Genomic DNA, 22,461 nt, shown 5'->3' with positions numbered 1-22,461 from the left:
GTTTCACTTCAATTACAGTAAAGTAGGATGAACATGAGATGGAAGCTCCACCAAAGAGGCACTTCACAGCTTGTGGAAGAGTGTGGAAAGAGTGTGCCTGCACCCACAGAGAACACAGAGCCATCAGTCAGGCAGTGTAACATGCCCACAACTCTTCTACTTTGGAATATAGCAGCTTGCATCTTGGTGATGAAATTCAAGGAACTAGTGCCTGGTGTGTTAATTTGGAACATTTCATATTAGGACAAGGGGTTAATGATGCATGAGTATTTCACAGACTGCAAGATGTTGATAGTCTTCTATTACATCTTGTCACTGACCCACTGCAAGGGGACAGCCACAGGCACTCTTGAGATACAACCCACCCATGACCTCTGGAGTGGGAAATGTTATCATCAGAAGGATGCCCAGTCTTGGAGATGTGTGGATGTGCTCATGCCCACAAAGAGCCAGCACTCACCCAAGTCAAGCTGAAGTGCTGTCCAGTAAATCCAGACGCCAAAGGTGGCACACAACTGCTCCAGTGAGCAGGGAAGTTCACACAGAGGAAAGTGATGGTGCAACAGTCAGTCAAATGCAGGGGTTGCAGAGCTCAGAAGGACCTCCTGACATCCCCCAGCTGACTGTGTGTGCACTAGGCTTTCACCCAGTGATCATTGTGCCCAGTCCTGTGACATGCAGCTGAATCAGAGAACACCTTTCCAGAAAGGGCCTGTCTCCACTGAAAGAGGACAATGACAGAGATTATTGCCAGCCCAGCTCCAGCTGCATTGTTAAAGACCTGCCAGTGTCTTTCTGGGGAGATGTAAGGGGAAGATTACCCATCAGACAGCATATCTGAAAACATATGTTGAACAGTGCCAGGAGTACCATAGCTCAGCCTTTAACAATACCTTGGATTTGAAATACAAACCTCTCCTCACTCCTCTCTCACTGCACCATGATTAAGCTTTCAAGCAGTGCTGCAGCAATACAGGATGCTAAGCCAAGTTTTGGCAGCACACAGCATTCTCAGCACCAACCATAGAGAATTACAGGTATGGAAATGTATCAAATTAAAATAACTATGAGTAATGCTTATTCAGAAGAAAAATAAATACACCATACAGTGGGGGAAATGTTTAAATATCTGAATTGAATCTTCAGCAAAATTATTTGCTTTGACATGGGTATGTGTTTTAGGCTAGCTAAATAATTCAGGTACTTTCCTTACATTACTTCTCCTGGAAATAAGAGTTTCAAGTTTATTATTCATTACTCAGGTGGGGAGCTCTGCTTGCTATAAGAGTAAGTAGAACAAGCAGCTGCAGTAAGGTGAGATCTGGGACCCAAACATGGCTCATGAGCTTTATACTAAAAGCATTTCCCACCCAAAGAATAGGATACAACCTACAACCATTAACGTGGCAGGATTAAATCACAGTTTCTTCCTCAAACAAGAGTAAACTATTAAAATAAAGCAACCCAAGCTGAGGTTAATTTTGTCTATCACCACAGGTACCATCAAGCTCCTTCTGACCCCATTCAGCACAGCCCTGCCCAGGGAAGGCATTTTCCCTATCATTCCAAATGCACACTGTGATGGGAACTGTTGAAATTAAAAGCAGCAAAATTTAACACACGTCCCCTCCCTGTGAGCAGTTCCATTAAGTCAATAGCATTACTTTCCCCAGGAAGAGTTATGTGATCTGTTCTCTGCCCACCTGCATGAACTACTTCATTTCCCTGTTGCTGATCTCCACACCTGATCCCGGCCTGTGCCTGACATGTAAAGGTGTTTGGCATCTGATGCATCTCCAAGGCTGGAGTAGAGAGCAGAAAGGGCATGCTGCACTCTGGACCTAGCCCCATTGGAATCACAAATGGAACAGGCGATACCTTTGTCTCAGTGCAGCTGATTTAATAAACCTGTCTCAACACCTTATGAAGTGTCGGGTTTAAAACCATTCTTGGAGCTCAGATTTCACCACCAGAATGCTCAGCACAGTTTGAGCTGTTTTCTGTGCCTATCCCACACTGACAAGACATTTTGTTCAGAGGTCAGAAATGTGGGCATGCTACCATAAAAGTCAGGAAATCATTTACAGAATGCATAAAAATTGCTTTGCAAGGCAGTGACTCAGAGCTGAGAGGACATGACATAATATCTTTGCTCTATAAAAAATACGGTTAATGTATAGCCTTTAATACGCAATAATCAAATGCAACCTTGTTTCAAATGAGAAAAGATCCAATCCAGTTTCATTTCTCTGCTGATGACAGTGGAATTCAGCAGAAGACAGCAAGTATTTCAGAAAGAATGTATAGTCCCATCATTCATTACTGCATGACAACCACCTCCACCTACCACATTCCTCTTTCCAGGACTAGTGAGATGTTTTGCACACTTCCAGATGTGTTGTTGAAGATGTGTTTTGAGGTGTTTTGAAGGAGAGCTTTGTTACACATCTTTATTTTTTCCCTAAATCCGAGGTCAGTGCTTACCAGCCAGGGCCTTGATCCGGGAGCGCTCAAACAGCCGAGCAGAACTGTTCTCATTGTCCCAGTCATCGACATCCCAGCGGTTGTTGACATCACTGTACTGCTGTTGGATTTCAATGTTGTCGTAATCTGTCGCTACTGTTGTCGTCATCCTGAGTCTTCTTATCCTCTCCTCACCATCAGATTCTTCCTAAAACCCTCTGTCAAAGAAGAACACAGAAAAATAATCATTTAGATGGTGCACATATGTTGGAAGAAAGTTCGTAAAGGTCAAGTCTTAAGGAGCCTCGGTTTCAAAAATCAGCGACTTTTACTTGAACAGGAGATATCTCCTTCAGAGAACAAATATTCTCAAAAAACTAAGTGCTTTACCAAAGCCAGAAGCTTTGCTGCATACACACATCCAGGATTGTCATGTTCAGCTCCACGAAGCAGAACATGGATGGAACAGAGGAGCAAAACACTTCCACAACTGTCATTTTCAAAAGCAGATCATTGGCTTTAGAGATCCGTGAGTGTTGGCTAAAGCATATGGAGCTGTGGATAACTCAGCTAAGAAAATCCTCAAGCACGAAGATGACCTCCATACCTTTACAAAATGGTGCAAATAACTGATGGAAAAAAAAAATACAAATTCTCAAAAAGCTGCAGAAGCATTTGACAAGCAGAAGCCTTTTAACATGTGTCTGAAGAAATATTTCTGTCTCCACATGCAAATACTGACTTTGTGACTGGTTCTGGCAATTTATTTATGAACTAATCCAGATAAAACCAACTAAATGATGCATTACTTTGAACTCTCCACAGGAACAACACGGCACCCACCAACGCAACCCTCGGGGTGAGGTTCTCCTCTTTCAGGGTTTGCATATGCTGTTTGCATACTTATTCTGTTTTCTGATTAGGATTTCCATGTATTTATCAGTACTAGATATAAGAGAGGAAGACACCTCTGGAGGAGGAGGAGGAGGAGGAGGAGGAGGAGGGAGGTTACACACAGCTGTGAGCCCAGTGGGAGCAGCGCTGAGCATCCCTTTCACCCTTCAGTGCTCAGCAAGACCCTGAGGAGCACAGGCTGCTCCTCAGGCACACAGAAACACACAGTTCACCTTTGCAAAATGCAATCATTACCAGAAACGCAGTTAAAATACACGAGCAAGGGGGAGCCAGGGGACCGCCCTTTTACCTGGGCGAGACGCTCGCTCCCCTCACGGCGCCCCGCCCGGGGCTTCTCTTGTCCTTTCTCTCTTTTATCTCACTTCCTTGTTTTAAAATAAAATTTAAAGGGGGGGAAAAAAAAATCAGGCGCACAGCCGCCCTCCCGGGCAGCCCGGAGCGCGGGGCGGGGCCGGGGCTGCCCCTCACGGCCCTCCCCGCCCGCCGCGCTGGCGCCACCTGCCGGCCCGGCCCCTCCCGGCACCCGCATGTCGCGACATCGATCACCTCGCCCGCGACAGACGCCGTGACTGCCGTGGCTCACCAGCGGCCTTAATTCCCCGTCCGGGCCTGGGACATCAGAGCCGGCGGCTGGCCCCCGTCCCCAGCCCACGGCAGGTCCGTCCCGTGCTTCCGCGGGGACAAATCGCAGTGCCTGGCGCAGACACGGGGACGGAGCCGCGCTGGGGCGGCTGTTACATAAGGAGCTGTTCCCGAAGGCTGAGCGCGAGTGCTCAACCTTCACGAAAGGTGGGAAGGAATCGCTTTAGTCATGGGAAGCTGCCAACAGAGCGGGGGAACGCAAGGAGAACTGGCTCTGGGGAAGGTCGCGGGGACGATGTTCCCTCGGCGCATCCCGCAGGAGCTGGTGATGGATCAGCCGCTCCGGCCGGAGCCTCCTGCCGCTCGGAACAAACAAAGCATGGAGCAAAGACGGTGCAGGGGGGGGCGGGAAGGATTAAATCCCACTCGCCGCGTTTCTGCACAGCACTCACCAGCTGATCCTCACTGAGCATCAGGCCTATACAAAAACCTCCCATTGATCCCTCTACACAGGCTGCAATCAGGGTTAATTCCAATTAAATCCACGGAGCAGCCAGGGTATAAAAAACAAGTGGGAACAGGCTGGTTTGACAGCATTATTTTCCATCTTTTCTACTTTCACCAGTGCTCAAGTAAGAGAAGATGTGCCACTGGAAAAGCTGCAGCTCTAACCATAAAAATCAGTGAACCCAAAATCGGGATGCAGTGACATGTAATTTAATATAGATGGAACAAGCCATGGGATTTAATTTATTTCTGTGTCACAGCTGTTTAGAAACACACGCAACCTGATCCAGAATAAATTCAACTGTAACTTGTGCTTTATCACTTCTCGCATACTGAGCATCACACAAGAAAACCTATCCCAGATAAAGCTAAACTGAGCATGAAATTGCCTGTTATCTCACACCTATAGGGCTAGAAAACCTGCATCCTTGTTCTGATTCTAATAAAAGCAGCACCTCGCTCCCTGACATCAGGTTCCCTTTTCTGGGATGCAGCTCCCCTCCACAGGGACAGTGGAGCAGGATAAATCTGTAGGGATAAAAATAAGCACCTTCCAGCAAAGCAAGGTGAGGAGAGCACAATGGAATACTAATTCCAGAGACAGAGCCAGCTACAGAGTGCAGCCACTGCTCTCAGCCTCTGCTGGAAAACAGCTTTTCTTGAGTCCTGCTGCAGCTCTGATCCAGCACAACCCACTGGTGCCCCTGGGAACAGGGAGGGAAGATAAACACGAGTCCTGGCAGAAACCTGCAGGCTCCTGCAGGGATGGAGGTCCAGGAGCTGGGACAAGCTACAGCAGCACATCTTGTGTCTACATTAAGGGTGTCCCGATCTGACATGAACAACACCAGCAACTGCCCAGAGAGTAAAAGGAAAAGAGTTTGGAATTTTCCTGGAGCCCTTAATGCAGCCAAGTTCACTGTTAATGACCTTGAATGTTATCCACCTGTGAAGGACCATGCTGAAAACCCTCTGGGTGTGTGTGCAGCACACACATATGTGTAACACACATATAGTTATAGGTTTCATTTAAGCCTCTGCATTAAGCACCCACCAGCATCCACAGACAGATCACCACAGAGCACAGGGACAGAGGGAAGCCCATTTTCCAGCAGAAACAACCTTTGTCGCTTAAACATCCTGGCCTGGTTTTGAGCTGAGATACCCGTCTAATAAAGGAATGACATTTTCTGTAGAGAGCCAGAATTCAGCTGCCAACATCCCAAGCAGCATCCTGCAAGCCAACCCACTCTCAGAAGTGGGTAAACACACTGGGAACAAGGCATTTCACAAATGGAAGGTCACCATTCATTTGCTATTCACAATTCAGACTCACTCTAGGATGACATATAGCTTTTAAAACCAGAGAAAGCAGGCACTGGGGTTTCTCAGTTAATCCACGTCCTCTTAAATTCATCTGCCAGTGCTGCTGCACTTGGCTTGGAGATGTTAGCAGGCAATTCCAGGGATAAGCAGGCACAGGGGTGAACTAATAAATAGCATGGAACTGCTCCAGGCCCTGAATCCGCAGGCCCACCACGATGGTTTGAGAAAAATCTGTAAATTCCCAAATTCTTCCCCATTGATAAAATACAATAAATAAATAAATCTGTTGCCTTCTGCCATGGATACCATGCTAGACAACCTCATGAGAAAAAAGAAATCAAACCATTTCATTTCAAAGCATTCCTTAAAACCTACTGCATAATCTGAGCTGGGGGGGGGGGGGGGGGGGGAGTGGAGGGTTAGCATTGTCTTCAAAAAGAAGAAATGGTTTGAAGAAAAAAAATCAGCTACCAGGAAGAGCATTTTCTCAGACAGTATTTTCAAAGGCCATATCCAGGGGTCAGACCTTTTGTGTTTACTTTCATAAATAGACCAGATTCTGCTCTGTTTCTCAGATAATAGAAATCAAACAGTTTTATTCAGCCCATCTGAAAAATGAAGTAATTTTTAAAAAATTCATTGGCTACTCTTAAATGCAATCATGTAATTCACTAAACAGCTATGACTATAATCCCTGAAATTCTGCCATAACCACACATCTGGAATTACTTCCTAATAGTTACATTTATCTTTAAAGCAAACATTGTTTTTTCAAGAGTTACTATTCTTCCAGGAAACATGCTAAGTTGTAGTTAGATTCATGTTACTCTAACTAAAGACTGTCAAGAGGTTTTTATGGTGCTGCTAATGAAGAAAATATAGTTTGAACAGCAATCCCCAAATGGTCTCATGACCTATGTAAATACTGTTCCCTGGCTAACACATAGCCCAATTTATTGCAGTTTTCCTGGCATTAAAGGTAAATTGTAAATTCATCTCTAACTCCCACTGATCGTGTGACAGGACTGAAAAGGGGACACAGACACTCCCATCTCCAAGTCACCCCATAACACATATTTCTGGTGACAAGCATGGTTATAACCACTGTGACAAAGAAAATGGTGTCCTGATGCCACAGATCAGATATGTACCTCAGAGAAACCAAAATTACACACTGCCTCCTTTCTGGTAGCCCTCTGAAACCAAGGCTGGACAAGCACAGAAAGCCATTCCATGACCCTCTTTGCAGGATACTTTCCCTCCCAGTCAGTCCTTCTCCCCTGCTGATGCCTCAGACCATCTCACCAGTCCAGCTCTTCACTTTAGCACAATAATTATTACTAAAAAGAGGGAAAATTAGAGAAAATGTAACCAAACTGAATTTATTCTGAGCAACATTCAGCTCCCTCCTAACAGCAGCACAACAGACATTTAATAATTTTTTAAATGCCATTTTAAGTCAATATTTAAACTGGAGAATGGAAGTTCCTCTGAACTCTCAGGGGAGTTCACATCTTGTCACTCTCAACAGGATGAGATTCTCACCCTAAGCTTCCACATGGGGAAAGTGGCTTGATCAGAGCCAATAGGGGCACTCTGTGAGAGGCTCAGGGCTGGATGACAAATGAATATACACATCAAACATCCCCACAGGTCAAACTCTGCAAGTATTTACAAAACACTGTGTAGAAACTCAAGAGTTGTACAGAACCCTTGGATTGAGAAACTCAAGCTGTGAGCATAAAGCTTAAAAGACTGGAAAATGCATGTCCCAATTTCAGCCATTTCTCAGCCTGAAGCCCAAGGAGGTGTTTCCAGGCTCTCTCCCTGCTCAGCCCCTGTGTTGCTGAACTGCAGCACATTTCCAGGGACAGGAGTTCCCCTGTCCTGACAGGGCAGAGAGGGCAGCACACTCACTTATGTCCTGGCTTTTTGTTTCAGCTGCTGAACCAATCCCAAAAATAATAAAGGTAGTAACTCAGCAAGACTGTAACTCCCTTGACCTCCAATATACCCTCTCCCCTCTCCCAGTCCCATCTTTCCTTCCACAAACAGAACCATACTGTTTCTGCATTTCCCGGCCCAAGAGTGCTTCATGTCTCTGTCTTTGCTTCCCTTCACCACTTTGTGGTGATGACTCCTCTGGCTGTCCATGCTCCAGGACATCGAGCCCAAAGCATCCTGAAAGGTCCAGCAAAGGGGGGACAGGCTGTGCTACCAAATGCCACAATCAGCCTGTGGGGCACATCAGGAATGCACAAACAAGGCAAGACTGAAGCTTCTTTATTCCCAATACCGGCTGGAAAAGCATGCACAGGTCACTGAAATCAGGCAGCCCGTCCTTCACGAGGGAGGTCTGCTTTCCACATCTCAGATAACCCGTCACTCCAAAGACCAGGCAGTTAAGAGTGGATTCCAGGCTCTTGTTTTCCTTCTGAGGCCCCCAGGATATCATGCTCTAGCTGAGAGATGGGTACATAATTAAATAAGCACTGAAACAATTTCAGAAAGTGTTTGTGCTGATCCCTGAAAACACACAGCCTCACTGAACTGGAGCCCCCAATGCTGTCAGCAGGGGTGATCAGGGCACTCCCAGCACCACACGGGACAAGGATTCCAACAACCAAGGGCACCAAGGGCACAGAGAAACACAAAATGGCTGAAAATAGGTTATTTAAAAACATAAATCTCTATTTCAAACCTTTCAGTTCCAGCACAGATCATTAAAACCTTCTGGTCTGATACGCTCTACACTTAGAGCAATGAAGTTTCACTTAGTTTTTCATACATCACCCAGAAGATCTGGACTCCAACATTCTTGGAGACTTCAGAATAATTTACTTAATATATGTGGTCCAAATTTGCCCTCTGTAATCTGAGGTAGCTCCATCCAGCTGAAGATACAACCCAAGATGTGCCAGCATTATTTGAAGAGCTTTCTTAAAACACCAAGAGGGTAGAAGGAGGCTTCATATGGATTTCATCCAAGGTCAGACACAAAACAGTAGTTGTGGGGTGAAATTCTCTAGGCCTCTGTATTACCCTGTGGAACATCCTAGAATAGATATTTCTTCTGAGCCATTCTCTAAAGAAGGCCATGGCCTACCACCAACTATACATAAACCATGAACAGACTAACCCAGCAAAAATTTGGAAATTTTAGGTAGAAAGTAGCTGGTTTTGGAAAGAAATTAATAAAGAGGAGTAGAACTGAAGCAGAACAGAACTGACCACACACAACACTTCAGGGTGGAGAAGGCACTGAATTCCTTCTGGGGCAGCCCTTCCTTTTCCCCTCATCACTTAAAGAATGTAAAACACATTTTGTCAAGCTGCTGAGGGGAGGCTCTGTCTCAGCCATGAGCAGCTCCTAGGGAGTAGCATTCCTTTATCCCTACTGAAAAGGAAAGTCCACTGGGATCCAGAAGGGCCTTGAGTGACACATAGAGTAGGAACATTCACAAGGGCCGTGAGACTCAGACTCCACATACTGGGCCCAACTCAAAGAATGCCCAAAGATCTAAACTCCTAACTTAGTTTTTAAGCAAAACACAGAGTACTCAACCTCTTTCATCATGTGTTTGTGGTTTTCCCTAAACAAGCAGTGCTGGGCAAGGTAGCATTAAAGCAGTAAGAGCTTGGTTCAATTCCAATAAGGACATCATGAGATAGCCCATAGCTGCTCCAGTGAGATCCATGAATTATATATAGCTTCACTCCAACTCACAAACCACTTTTGGATCCAGCACAGGCAAATGAAATGTAACTCAAGACCCAGAAATCTTATGAACCATCAGCCTGGGCATTTTCTAAACCCACCATCCAGTTTTCTGCTTCTAAGTAAGTCAGTAAAGAAATTCCCATAGATTTAAATTCATGCAGCTCTTGGTCATGTGCTTTTAAAAAACACTTGTATCATCCTCTTAGTCTTTCCTGTGCCAGTGAGAGACAGACCCTGAAATTATTAAAATATCTGGGAATGTTCCACCATGCATATGGCTTAGCTGGAAAAAACCTGGGGGATCAGCTCAGCAGAGCAGTTTCTCTCTCCACCTCCATTTCTGCATTACTTATAACTTCTACATTACAATTATTAGACTTCCCACCCATTTTCAGAAAGAGCTGCATTTTTGAGTAGGGTAACCAATCCAGAAGGTGCCTTTTCCAAAGCTTAGGCCAAGGGAGGATGGAAGAAAATTAAAGAATTCATGAGTTTTAACTGAATCTGCTCTTCAGATTTTGCAGACTTGTTCTGGTGCAAACGCAGCTGGTCACTTTGAAAAGTAAGGAATGAGCAGCAAACCAGGGATTATGTTCTGCTCGGGACTGGAATAGAATCCTGAATGTTGTGAGGGCTTTACAAGACAGCCACTATGTGCTGGTGCACCTGTGTCCTCTGATCTGTGGGGTCAGCAGCTGGCATGCCACTCTTTTTCTGGGGAGTATGACTGCCAGCAGGCCAAAAGCCCTTCAGCTCTTACAGACCATGCACTTATTTTACTATCAATTCCTAGACAGGAAATTTTGACTACAGAATTACCTGAACTTTTTGATAAATAAAAGAAAGCAATAGCAAAAACATTCTGATGGTGGTAAATTAAATATAAAGTGATTAAAAATCTGGGTAGGATTAACAGTATATTGTCTGTATATACCACAAAGGGTGCTCTGGGTTGAACCCAAATTAAATCCACAAGAGGAAATGAACTGGAGATGGAATCAAAAAGGCCCCAGGTCAGCTGAGTCCCTTCTAGAAGTACAGGAAGGACTTTTCTGACGCAGGCTTTCACTGAAGATGACCTTTACTCTGATCCATCCCTCAGCTTTAGCATGACTCAGCCATGTCACAGCTACCATGGAGGAGACCAGGACCTTGTTTCACCAAACCACCTTGTAAAGTGGCTTGCTGTTTCATCCTTCGCCATCCTGATCACAGAGCAAGGCAAAGATCCACTTCCAAACACCTCTAAGAAGTATTTGTGGATGGACTGGTGGAGGACAACAGGGACAACTTGCCTGTCAGGAAGGAAAACTGATGTATTTCACTACTTATTAACACATTTCCAAAGAAACAACCCAAAAAATTCATTCCACAGCCACCGAGCATTTAAAGGACAATATTTAGTATCACCCTCTTCTAGAAGCTATCTGCGGGCTGACCTTCACTAAAAGAATGTGAAAATACAGGGAAATTGTCTACGGTGGTATTTACCTTTTTCTTCAGTGGAACAAAACAAAAAAGTCTTCTTTAATATTTTTCAAGTGCTCATGCAGACCAGAGTTCCAATAAAAACCAGGTGGGCTACGAAAGGAGTTCCCCATTTTCTGGTCTTCACTCTCTCGTGACCCAGCTCACGAGAAGCAGAGTTCTGAGCTTTGGGAACCCACTGTGTGTCAGGGAAGGACTGCAAGCAGAGACGCTCCCGCTGCCTCCAGCCTGCCAGACACTTGGCTCTCCTTTGGATGAGGGCACCGCTGTCGGCGCAGGAAAAGCTTCACATCTTGACCCTGGCCATGACCCTCTCTTGGCAGGAAGTCCCAGGCAACCTGGATGCCCTCAGTGACATCACTGTTTACTTGGGCAGCAAACTGGCAGTGCCAGGTGGCAGCCGGCTGAGGGGCATCATGGACACAGCATTTTAGTTTGCAAGCTACAAGGAAACTTTCCTCAGGAAAAAATGGACAACTCAGACATCACTGGGTCATTCAAGAAATGCTGCGACTGCCTCTGTGTGACCACACAATTCATCAATATTGGTTTACATCTGTTGTATTAATTCAAATGAAGAGCTTCAGCCAAGTTTGGAGGGGGTAGGAAAGGGACTGGAGGCCCATGACTCTGGGACTGGAGTTTCTGCCCCACTTCCCACTCCTCGTGAGGCGATCTCAGGCAGAAATGATGGCCCTGGATTACTTTTAGAAGGAGGGCACCCCTGAGCCTGCCCTTGCTACAGAGCTGACTCCAGGCACTGACACACTTCCATCTGGAGCACATTCCTGCTCCTGCAGTCCGTCTCCGGAGTCGAGATGCGATAGCTCTGACCTCCTTACAGGAGGAGGGCTGCCAAGTAAACAGGCCTGGCTTACCAGCCAGCCAACTGCTGTCTCCCCTGCTCTTTTATTCTCCCTCTCCACTTCCACACTCACCCTTCCAAAAGGTCCCAGCCCAATCAAAGGGCGTTCAACCTGTGGATGAGTGGGAGTGAGCCAGAGGTTCTGCCCATCTTCCCTTCCCGGCATCCCTGCGAGCTCCCGTTTCCTTCCCACAGGGAGGAGGCTGCGACGCCCACCTGAGTCATGCAGCCGTGCTGAGCCGAGGTATGGCCAGAACAAGATGCAGCCGTGGGAGGCTGAACACACTCATGGCTTAGCAATCCTGGAGTGTCCCGGGGGGGGGGCACAAAACCAGGGAGTAATGTCAAGCTACCCTGATCGATGCCTCGTCAAACCTCCTCCGTGTTGGAGTGTTTTATGTAAGGGCAGGGAAAGGCTCCATCACTCCCAGCCAAGGAGGAGAAATTGAGGACAGGCTGTCCACAGGCACCTCCTCCCTGCTTGGAGCTGCTGGTCGGTCGGGGGAGGCTGCCTAGTGACAACTTCCAGGGAGGAAGAAAGAGACTGAGCTGCTTTGGCTCTGCCCCCAAACCGCAGAGCAGCAGTGGAAACCGAGCCCAGGGAGACGCCCAGGGAGAAAAGGATGTTTTGTTGTGGAGGCTTTTGTTCTGGACTCTGTTTATTAGCGATACTTCACAGCCAGGCAGGCAGAGCAGGGAAGCAATTTAAAGGGCCAGCCTAGAGTAAATAACCTGCTACGCAGTGGGCAAGTTTGGAATCAGCAAACAAACTGAAACAGAGATTTTTGGAGTTCACTTAAGTTAACAAAATGAATTAAGCATTTATGTTCTAGCTTGTAGAGTTATGTGTTGAATTTTAACCTTTTACCTAAGAAACCTCTGCCATGGTACAAAAAGGCATAAGAAAACGCAAATTTCTGAAGCTTCTTGCATAAAGAACAATACCAGAAAGGACCGAAAATACAAAGAACCCAGATAAAGCGACTCTTCTGTCCCTAAGCCTACCGAGACTTACAGAGGTACTCAGATAAGCACCAAAAGACCAAAAGCTCACGCACAAAGGAGAAAAGTTCAAAAGTTCAGCCATGAGGAAGACCACGATCTTCAGCTTCAGAGACCACTGAGAGACCCCCGCAGGACTACCACTGCAAACCACCGTGCCCAGAAGGGTGTGGACCTATTTAGCATGGGAGGCGAGGACAGGCGGGGCCAGGGGTTCAATATGCATAGAAAAATTGTGTAATGTAATGCATATGGAACACCTTTGGGAATAAAGGTTTGGGTCAGACTAAAGCTCAGTGCACAAGTCTTGGAGAGCGATCTCACTTGTGCCGGGCACTGGCAATACATACCCACTACATAACTACCCTAAGTGTGGAATCTATTTATTTATTCCACTTATCGCTTCAAAACAAACAAGAAAAAACCAAATTCTGGGGGCAGGAATGGGGAAGGATTTGTTGACACCCTCCATAAGGCAACAGAGCTGAAGCAACAGCTGATTTCAGCAGTTCCAGCACCAAACCAGGAAGGAGCAGCACCAAGTCCAGACATGCAGAGACTCTCATTAAGAGGAGACACAAGACAGCACTAATTACCCCACAGCAATGCCGAGATGATCCACCTGCTCCCACACAGGTACCAAAGATTCTCAAGACCTCCCTTGCTGAGCGAGCTCTGCTATAGCCAGAGATGCTCAATCAGCTCCTGAGATCTGGACAAAGAGCTGGCTTAGCAAAGAAGAATTTAAAAAATAACTCAGATTTGGACAGTGTGGTGGTCCCAGAGGAGGCCCATGAAAGCCTGTTCCAGAATAAGCACTTCTTTCAGATGCTGGAGCCCAAGCTACAGCCAGGATCATGCACTGTCTCTTGCACTGGATTATGTTTAAGGTACTATATGGATTCTAACTGTTCTCTCTTGAATGAAAATAAACCCAGAATAACCAACAGAATGGGACAACTTTTGCTTTGGGGAGATGAAGACAGTATTTGACTGTGGGTAAGGGAATGCCAGCATTTCTCTGGATTTTAGCCGGTTGGAAAATGACCTGAGAAATGGAGGAGTTTGATACTCAACACTCACATGAAAACAGAGGTGTTAAGAATTGTCCTGCAAATCAGCACAGCTTGCAGCAGCAGCAATGCACATGCACATCTTCGGCTAGGCTAAACCAGAAACATGACTGAAAGCAATCTGGAAAAGGATCCCTCCCCAGGAAGAGGGCAATGTCAGATGTCACCCGAGTAAATCACCAAGTCAGATGGTGTAAGGCACAATTCTATCAGGCCAGCAAGATTCCTGGTCCAAGTAACCAAGCACAACTTGAGTCACTGCTTCCCAAAGAGCAGGAAATGTGTCTTATCCTCCCCAGGGGACACACAACACACATAATCCACTTCTTGGCAGGGGAATAAAGAGCACCACATCCAAACTGGTTTCCCCTAAACTAAATGTTTAATGGGTTAGTGGGCACTGACCAGAGGAAAACAACAGGTAAAATTAAGCAGGCTGCCTGCATTTGCCCACATGGAAGTTTTAAATGGACACCAGCTGTTAATTCCTTTCTACATTCTTCACATTTTTTTTGGCCAACTCCCGACAAGACTAACAGAAACCTTTCCCCTCCAACTTTCATCTGATGCATAGATAAAATAGTCAGGCAAGAAAAAGAAATCTATCTCCTTATTGCCTTAATTTAAATGCATGCCTGTAGGTCCTCAGTGCATCTCTGCCCTATGAGATGGGTTAAAGAGCCTTAATGCCATCTAAATTAAGTCAATTTGTTATTCAGAACATTTGTGAGCAAACAATTTGCATCCTGGAGGAGAAGGCACATGGGCCAGAATGTAAAACCCTGGGAAATAAGATGATAGATGGGAAGAAAAAGCCCTAATAAAGCTGTCTTAAATAACTTGGATCAGTATTTTTGTTCTTTGATGTTTCCACTATGGTTGAATCTTTTTTTTTTTTTTTTTTTACTAAATATTTTAGTGCACATCCTTGTGTGCTGATTCGTGTGAGATAAGAGATATTTATCATTTTATATATGATAGAGTGAAGACTCTCCAGGTTTTCCATGTCAGTTTGCTAATCCTTGGAGTGTTGTCATGTCCACCATCCCCAAGATGTTACTCCCAGTGAGTCCAGCAAGTCCAGTCAGGATACAAACCCTGGCCAGCCCTGAGCTCTCTAGCTTGGACCTTGGCTACACAGCAAGCCAAAGGCCTTTACCAGGAGCCAGGGCCAGGAGAAGGGCTCCTCAATTCCCTGGGGCCACGAGAGGAGCTCAGATGTTATTCACAGTTCTGGATTCCCTAAGTAAAACAGGCAAATAAACACACCAATGACATTGGCTCCTCCAAAGCACCCAACTATTGTACTCGGCACTTGGATCCAAACAGCTTCTGGCCACATCTAAACAGAGCCTGGCTTGCACAGGACCCACCCTGCGCACCCCAGGAAGGGGAACCGGTCCAAAGGGTCCAAAGGCTTTAGGGTCGTTTCCATTGACTTCCCAGGGAAATTGTACCAAGCATTGTCACAACAAGGGCTCCAACCCAGCTCCTGGAACAGGAGGAACCAGAAGGAAACACGCTGGAGCTGTATGATCACTCCAGGTGCACAGCCCAAAGCCTGCCCACAGACCCCACTGTGGCAGCACTGAAGAAGAACCTGCATAAGGCAGTAATATGTAAAATATCTGATTCTTGTTTCATTCTGATCTGAGGTTCTTGTCTGGGAAATGGATCCGCAGCTGGCACAGCCCCAGCCCAACAGCTGCATTGCTTTTCTACCTCCACAAACACTCGGAAAGTTCGCCAAAGCTCTGTTTGTGCTGGCAGACAGCCAGAACTTTATTATTATGTACTATTAGTTCATAGTGAGAAATGTGCACTACAGGAAAAAAAAATGCCTCGAGAAGCTCAGTAATTGGGCACAGATGTTGAAGATTGATGGAGCTGTCCCCATTGGACAGGATCTTACAGATTGTTTGTATCACCTGTTTGCTTTTGGAGTTTTTAATAAGATAACTATGTGTGCTATCCTGGAAGAATATTCCAGAATTCCTTCTTTAAAAACCAATAACTTTTGATCTCCACTTGTCTCCTCTCAGTAACAATCTCTCCTCAGAGTTCCATAAATGCCACTTGATATTCATTTCATATTTAAATATGATCTTGGCTGTTGTTTTCCTTACCCAGCAACTTTCAAATGCAATCAGACAATTTCATTCTTACTTCATGGCCCGGAAAATAAACCTCACACATCATGCCAAGTCCCCAGCAGTTAGAATCCATCATTAAGTCTCTCAGTATTCAAAATACCTGATAATCTTCACCTTTTTTCCTATTTTCTGGCAAACAACATCTGCTCAGCATTTTTGGGGACTGCTGCTTGCCCAGTGTACAGACCTCACTCAGCTTAAACTGCCTGCAAAATTATCTCAGTTCCTATCCAGATTTCTGAACCTTGGCCCATTAAATTAATTCTGCAAAATATCTGAAATGTGCAAAACTCTGCAGCTGACAGCAAACACCATGAAAGTGAAAACACAAGGAAGTCACCGGCATTTTTCATAACTGACCTGTAATGGTTTTGCCATTTCAAATTACATCAGGAATTCTTTCTTTCCACCAGCACAAAATGGCAAAAAAAAGTGAACTTCACTCAGAAATTGTTTCTCCAAGCATTTACAAAGGAGGATAAATCCCCAGAAAAGGTTGTATCTCTGCAAACTAGCATGTGGGACCACTGAGTTTCTGATCTGACACCCATCAAGAAGCACCCAGGCTCCTTCTCTCCCTGCCCAAGGCACACCTCAATTTGGCTGGAAGACCTGACATTGCCCTTCACCTTCCCACGAGTCACAGCTGCTGATAAATTCTTCCTGAAAAATTATTTCATCCTTCCCAACAAAGTGGTTTACACAGCACAGATCCTATAAAGGTCAGGACCTTGTTACAGATTTAGACACTCAGTTCCCATTCAAAAAACAGTCAATCTGGTAAATTTGGACGGTTGGAAACAAATCTATGGAGATTATGTTCTTCCCACACCTCTAAAATCGACCTTATCAGTCATAATTGTACTTTAAGCTCAAACAAAGTTTTAAAATGTTTGACTTTTCCTGTTTACATGAGTTCATACAAGATGACTACAGCCTCTACACTGAATGTGGGTAAAGAGACATTGAAGGGAGCACACGGGTGGGGTGTGCCCACCTCCCCTTCCTGAAGGGAATTCAGGTGGCAAAAAGCACGATGAGGAAAGGATAAGTAGAGAAGTAGAGGAAAGTATAAAAAAGCTCCATTTCACACCATGCTCTGTCACGGTCACCAAGCCAACATCTGCCACAAAAAGCAACTGCCTATTCTCTCTGGTTTCTTGAGTCACATTCCCTGCATTCAGGGCTTTCAATGGAAAGCCTCCACCTTCCCCTGAATTACATAAGAGTAAGGCCTGGAATTACCTTGGGTTATGGAAATACATGAAGTAATTCCTGTACAGGAAGAAAGAGACATCCTTCACTTGCCTTGATCACTTGCCTTGGATCCTGAACAGATTGGGCCTTATGTCAATGTTATCTTATTTCATGTACCTAAATGATTCTTTAATTTAATAAGCATTAAAACATTACCTAGGAAGAATAAGTACAGCAGGGGTGATACGGTTATGAAGGAATGCTTGCAAACAAGTGGTAGAACCTTCTTTAGCTTTTACTTTTTAAAAGCTCAGATTCTCACAAATTTCTGATTTACACCTGCAGAATTACAGTAAAAAAACCCAACTCAACAAAACCCAGAACAGCCCTGGAGCCATTTAGAAAGCGCTAATCCTGATCATTTTCCACCTAATGACTGTTTACTACACAGCCCTTTTAAATGCTTGGCAGCTGTCCAGATCTTCCTGCTTTGCCTTTCTCCCACATGTCCTTCCTGACAGCCATCTTGGGCAAGGACAAACCTCCGGAGGAGAAAGCTCTCCGCAACCTTTTCAGCCTCTAAAAGCCCAGCTCCCCGGGGGAAAGCCTCAGCCTTCTTTCACTTTCAAGGCAAAACCGAATTCTCCAAGCTTTCAAAGCCTAACCAAATGAGAGCATGGAGCAAAAAAATTAAAAGCAACCAGAAAACTTAAGATTTTTTTAAAGGCTTTCAAAACCAACACTGGTTTTAAATGAACCGGGACCAGTTCTGTAATTCTCTGACCCCTACCAGGAATGGATTTGAGCAGACCCACCCTACCACTTGTTTCAAATGCCATTCACTGTCACTTGGCATTCCAAGCTGAAACAATTATTTGTGGTCAGATGCTCTCCCTGCTCCCGACCAGCTGTGCTTTGATCTCCACATAGCTCCCATGAATCTGGAGGAAGCCCAGCTCCCATCCCTACCAAAAATGCAGCGTAACAGTTCGCTGGGGAAAGTGCAGCTCCCAGACCTCACACATGCCTGGGATGGGACCAGATGTCTCCTGGAGCCCTGACCACCATCCTCTCCGTGGCTTCCACCCACATGCCAGACTCCAGAAGCCCCGGTGAAGGTGAGGAATGAGATGCAAAAGCACAATGACTGAAAAGATCAGGTTCCCTTTTTGATGGAAATTGGGATAAAACAGGACCTCAGCACACAGATTTGAGCGAGGACAGTGGCTGCTCCAGGAATAAAGCAAAAGCATAACCAACCCAATGAGATACAATTAATATTTTACATTAAATCAGTCCAGCCTATATTCAAATTAGGTCACCAGTAATTAAAGCATCCTTATTTGGAATGGTAAACCCAGAGAATGCCTGGATCAGAGCATTTCTCTGCTCTGAGAATATATTAATGGGAGTGTCTGGAAATGCATGATGCACTCGTAAGAGGCTTTAATATAAACCTCAGGATTACACTATGCCATGTGAATATTATACTCTCCATGAAAAGTCAGGCACTGGCAGCAAGAGGTTAAAGCAGACCTTGGGGCATGGCTTTGCCTTTTCTCTTCCAGAGGATCCCACTGTTGGTTCCTACTCCTGCACCACACGCAGCTGAACAGAAGCACTGAAGGTGGGATTTTAACTAAAACATCTCTATTAGCGATGCCATCAATGCCAACAAAACACATAAGGGGAAGCCTCCTAACTTCACCAGGAGCAGCAAAATCAGCCCATGTGATTTCTAGAATGATCTGCTTGGTTGACTCCATCTTAACACTCACCACACTCCAACTCAGCCATTTTAATTCCTGAATGGCTGGAGTTTGCTTTCCCTTCACATGGCACTGCACAGCAGGCTCAGCTGTCTGGAGACCAGGGATTTCTCCCTGTAAAGCACATGCAAGTGAAGGATGGAGACAAAAAAAAAAAAACCTGAGTGAGGCTGAGGGGAGGTGGTGAGCAGCAGAGCGAGGTAATGTGACTGAATAAGTAAAAATGCAGAATTTTTAGATTGTTCTTGTTCCAAACAGGCATCTCAGGAAAAGCTCCATGCTCTGGTTCACTCCAGAGGGTAACAATGAATGCAGGCTGTGTCTGTGCTGCTTTAATAGCAGACCCAAAGAGAAATCTCCCATTCCCATGCCAGAGGAGTGGGCTGGCACCCACTGGAGCCTGGTGTGCAGACACTCAGAGGCAGGGCAGGAGCAGCAGAGTTGAGCCTTTTCCATCAGAGCCCGGGAACCACACGGACGCACAAGTCCTCTCACTCCAAGCATCCCTGCTGCAGGCCCACCTGCCCTGGAGCCCCTCTGGGATCTCTGGACTCTGCAAATGTTCCTGTTCTCCAAAAACAGGCATCCCCTGTGCAGAAGAGAGATTAAAACCCAAATCACCAGAACCTGAGCCATACATCCATGCCCACAGCCCCCAGCTCTGCTCCAAAAAGAACTTCCTTCTCTCCAACAGCAGCTCCCAGCACAGCAAGCTCTGTAATCCACAAGGACACAGGGCACTGCAGCAGCTTTGGAAAAATATCAAAAGAAAAGGTTACCTGCAAATCCTAGAGTTTATTTTTGCCCCACTGCAAGTGCTGTTCCTTGCACTCCCCCAGCACTTCCAACTAACAGAGACTGGCACAACAGAGCAGAAAGGAAACCAAGTCCTTTTCAACATTCCTTTCTGACATTCCACCATCCTAATGCAAGTTCCAGGCAAACAGAGCCTTTCCAGAGTAGCAGAGAACAAACAGAAAACAAGCTCTGGGCAATAGATCAACCTACAGGATCCACTTCAGTGCTTATCCACCTGTAAGTGCCTGAAGGGTGATCCCTTCCCTCAGCTCTTCCACAGGAATTGCTGGAAAGGTGCTGGAGCTGTAAAATCCTTCTGGTCAAGCACAACAAAAAGATATTTGTGCTGACTACCACATACTTGTTTACTAAATACATGACAAAAACTAGCACCAAACACGTTTACTACCTGAGCTAGAAACATGAAAAGTATTACCCTGACCAGAAATATTAATTTAATGTACCCAGAACAGCCTGTGGAAGGAAAGACCCAAACAATCCATATTTGACACAGATAAATTAGACAGATGGCACAGTGTGGTACAAAGGGGATTTGTGCTTGCTTGACTTTGCCATGGCTGAATTACTTATTAATTGCAGATGCAGAAGAGTTGTACTGGGTATTTTACAAAGATTTAAGGCCTATTAAAACTTCATACCATTCAAAGTTACCATAGGTTCTGTATAACAACAGAGGGGTTGTTTGGCAGCTCAGTTCTGCTGCACACCCTCGGTATAAGCAGCAAAATTATCAGTGCTATGCTATTACAGAAGATTTGAGCTACCTGTGAATTTAGGGAAATTAGCTGAAAGATGAATTGAAACCCTGATTTAAAATAAAAACTCTGAACTCCTGAAGGCTGCTGAAAATCTCAAACATCACAAGGAAGGAACCTTCTTCTGTATTCCTCTGCTCCCTTCCCCAGTGGCTGCTATTGGATTCTTCCAGGATCCTGGTGAAGCACAAGATTTAAATAAGTTGTTGTAGGGAATACAGGGAGGTGAAATTCAAAACTGGGGACCATTCGAGCCTGAGTTAATGCCAGGAACCCACACATATGGCAGGAACAGCAACGCTGAATGTTGATTTTAACCAAGCCATTTCCCCTAGAGCTTCTTATCCTTCAGGATTAGCATTTCTGGCACCAACTGACACCACCCCAGCCCCATCCAGCATTGGAATTCCACAGTCTGGAGCACGCTAAGACCGGGTGGGTTTGTTGTCCTGAGAGCTGTAGCACAGCAAGGCACCTCTCCAAGCTGGTCAAACCCAGAACAAAGCAGGGTGTGGGTTCCAGGCAGGAGGGGGATCTGGAGAGCAGGATATTACAGAGAGCCTCAGACATTCTGTGCAGAGCAAAGGCTGCCAGCTCCCACCTCCCCTCTGAGACAGACACAGCCAGGCATTGGGGCTGGCATTTCACAGGACAAAAATGACTCCTTACTCACAGCCTCCTCCCAGGCCAAAGCAGGCATCCATGACCTCATCTCCCACTGGCACAAGGGGAGGGTCTGGGCTCCTGGGTGGAAGTGTTAGTCAGGAGTAACTCAACCACAGACAAATTATCAGCTAAAATAGAACAGCCACTCTCAACTGTCCAACAGGAGAGTTGGTTGTGCAGTGGACAGACTGTGGGTTTGGGGAAATGCATACTCACATTTTCACTTCACCTCTCTCATGTTAGACCTTTCCCTACAGATTTGTGACTCTGAGTGAGCACAGACTACACATTAATTAACCACTTCTATTGTGGGGTACAAATTTAGCCTCACCAATCACTCCTTTTAGCAACAAAACTGGCAGAAAACATCAAAACCCCAAAGTAATTACTTTGGTAACTCTATAAGGTTTCATTGGGACAAAACAGCACTGAGATCCCAACTCAGAGCCAATTACTTACCTGCAGCAAAATGCTGGAATTTTCATTTTCACAGGTGGTGGACGTCAACAACTCCCATCAAAATTAATTTGGTCTCCAATGCTCCAAGCCTGAGGCAAAACTCTGATCTCCCTCCTTTCATTATCCCAAACAGTCAGCCTACAGCAGCTGTATCTCTAGCAGGGATTTTGGGATTCCTCACCCTGCACAAGCTTTGGGAAAGCTCACAAGGTCAGACAAGGGAAAACAGAGTCATCATCTGCTCTGCAAGTCCAGGGAATACTCACAAAAATTTCAACCAAGAAAAAAACCACATCCATCCGTACATTTATTTCAGTGCAAGTGAAACAGGAAAGTGGACAGCCACAAAACATCCTGGGAGGAGTCCTAAGAGCAGCAGGTGGTCACAGGGCTATGCAGGAATTCTCTAGCTCTGGAATGCTGCTATAGGGCTTTATCTGGCCTTTATTTTTCCTCATTTAAGGCTTTTTCCCCAGATCACTGGGCATGTAAGCCCACATCCTACTCCCAGGAAGGTTCTCCCAGTCTGTGTCCTGGGAATTCTGGTCCCTAAGTCAGCCCTCACTGCTTTACTCTGACAAATGAAGACATGGACAAATCTGCCTCCAGGTATCCATGCCAAGATTAGGAGAAAAGAGGTTCTGAATCAGCAAAATTAGGGCCATCTTTGAAACTGTGCAGGAACTACAGCTTGGACTTGT

General features: G+C 45.6%; 1 protein-coding gene across 8 annotated transcripts in view; it reads right to left on the bottom strand.

Annotated features, from left to right (window-relative positions):
• The window catches only part of SPTBN1 (spectrin beta, non-erythrocytic 1), a 134,924-nt gene that overhangs the window by 79,278 nt on the left and 33,185 nt on the right, over nucleotides 1-22,461 (bottom strand). For 7 of the 8 annotated variants that reach the window (XM_032747620.3, XM_030268700.4, XM_030268695.4 and 4 more), the window contains one exon: nucleotides 2,485-2,681. In XM_032747620.3, the coding sequence (XP_032603511.1) occupies nucleotides 2,485-2,632 (148 nt within the window). In that variant the 5' untranslated portion in view covers nucleotides 2,633-2,681. Of the gene's footprint in view, nucleotides 1-2,484; nucleotides 2,682-3,961; nucleotides 4,037-22,461 lie in introns of those variants that run through there. The other variant, XM_030268698.4, reaches the window with a different exon arrangement.

Source organism: Taeniopygia guttata, chromosome 3, assembly GCF_048771995.1.
Source record: "Taeniopygia guttata chromosome 3, bTaeGut7.mat, whole genome shotgun sequence".
NCBI classification, from domain to species: domain Eukaryota; kingdom Metazoa; phylum Chordata; class Aves; order Passeriformes; family Estrildidae; genus Taeniopygia; species Taeniopygia guttata.
Note: the sequence above shows the minus strand (reverse complement) of the source record. Positions and strands in the feature narration are given on the sequence as shown.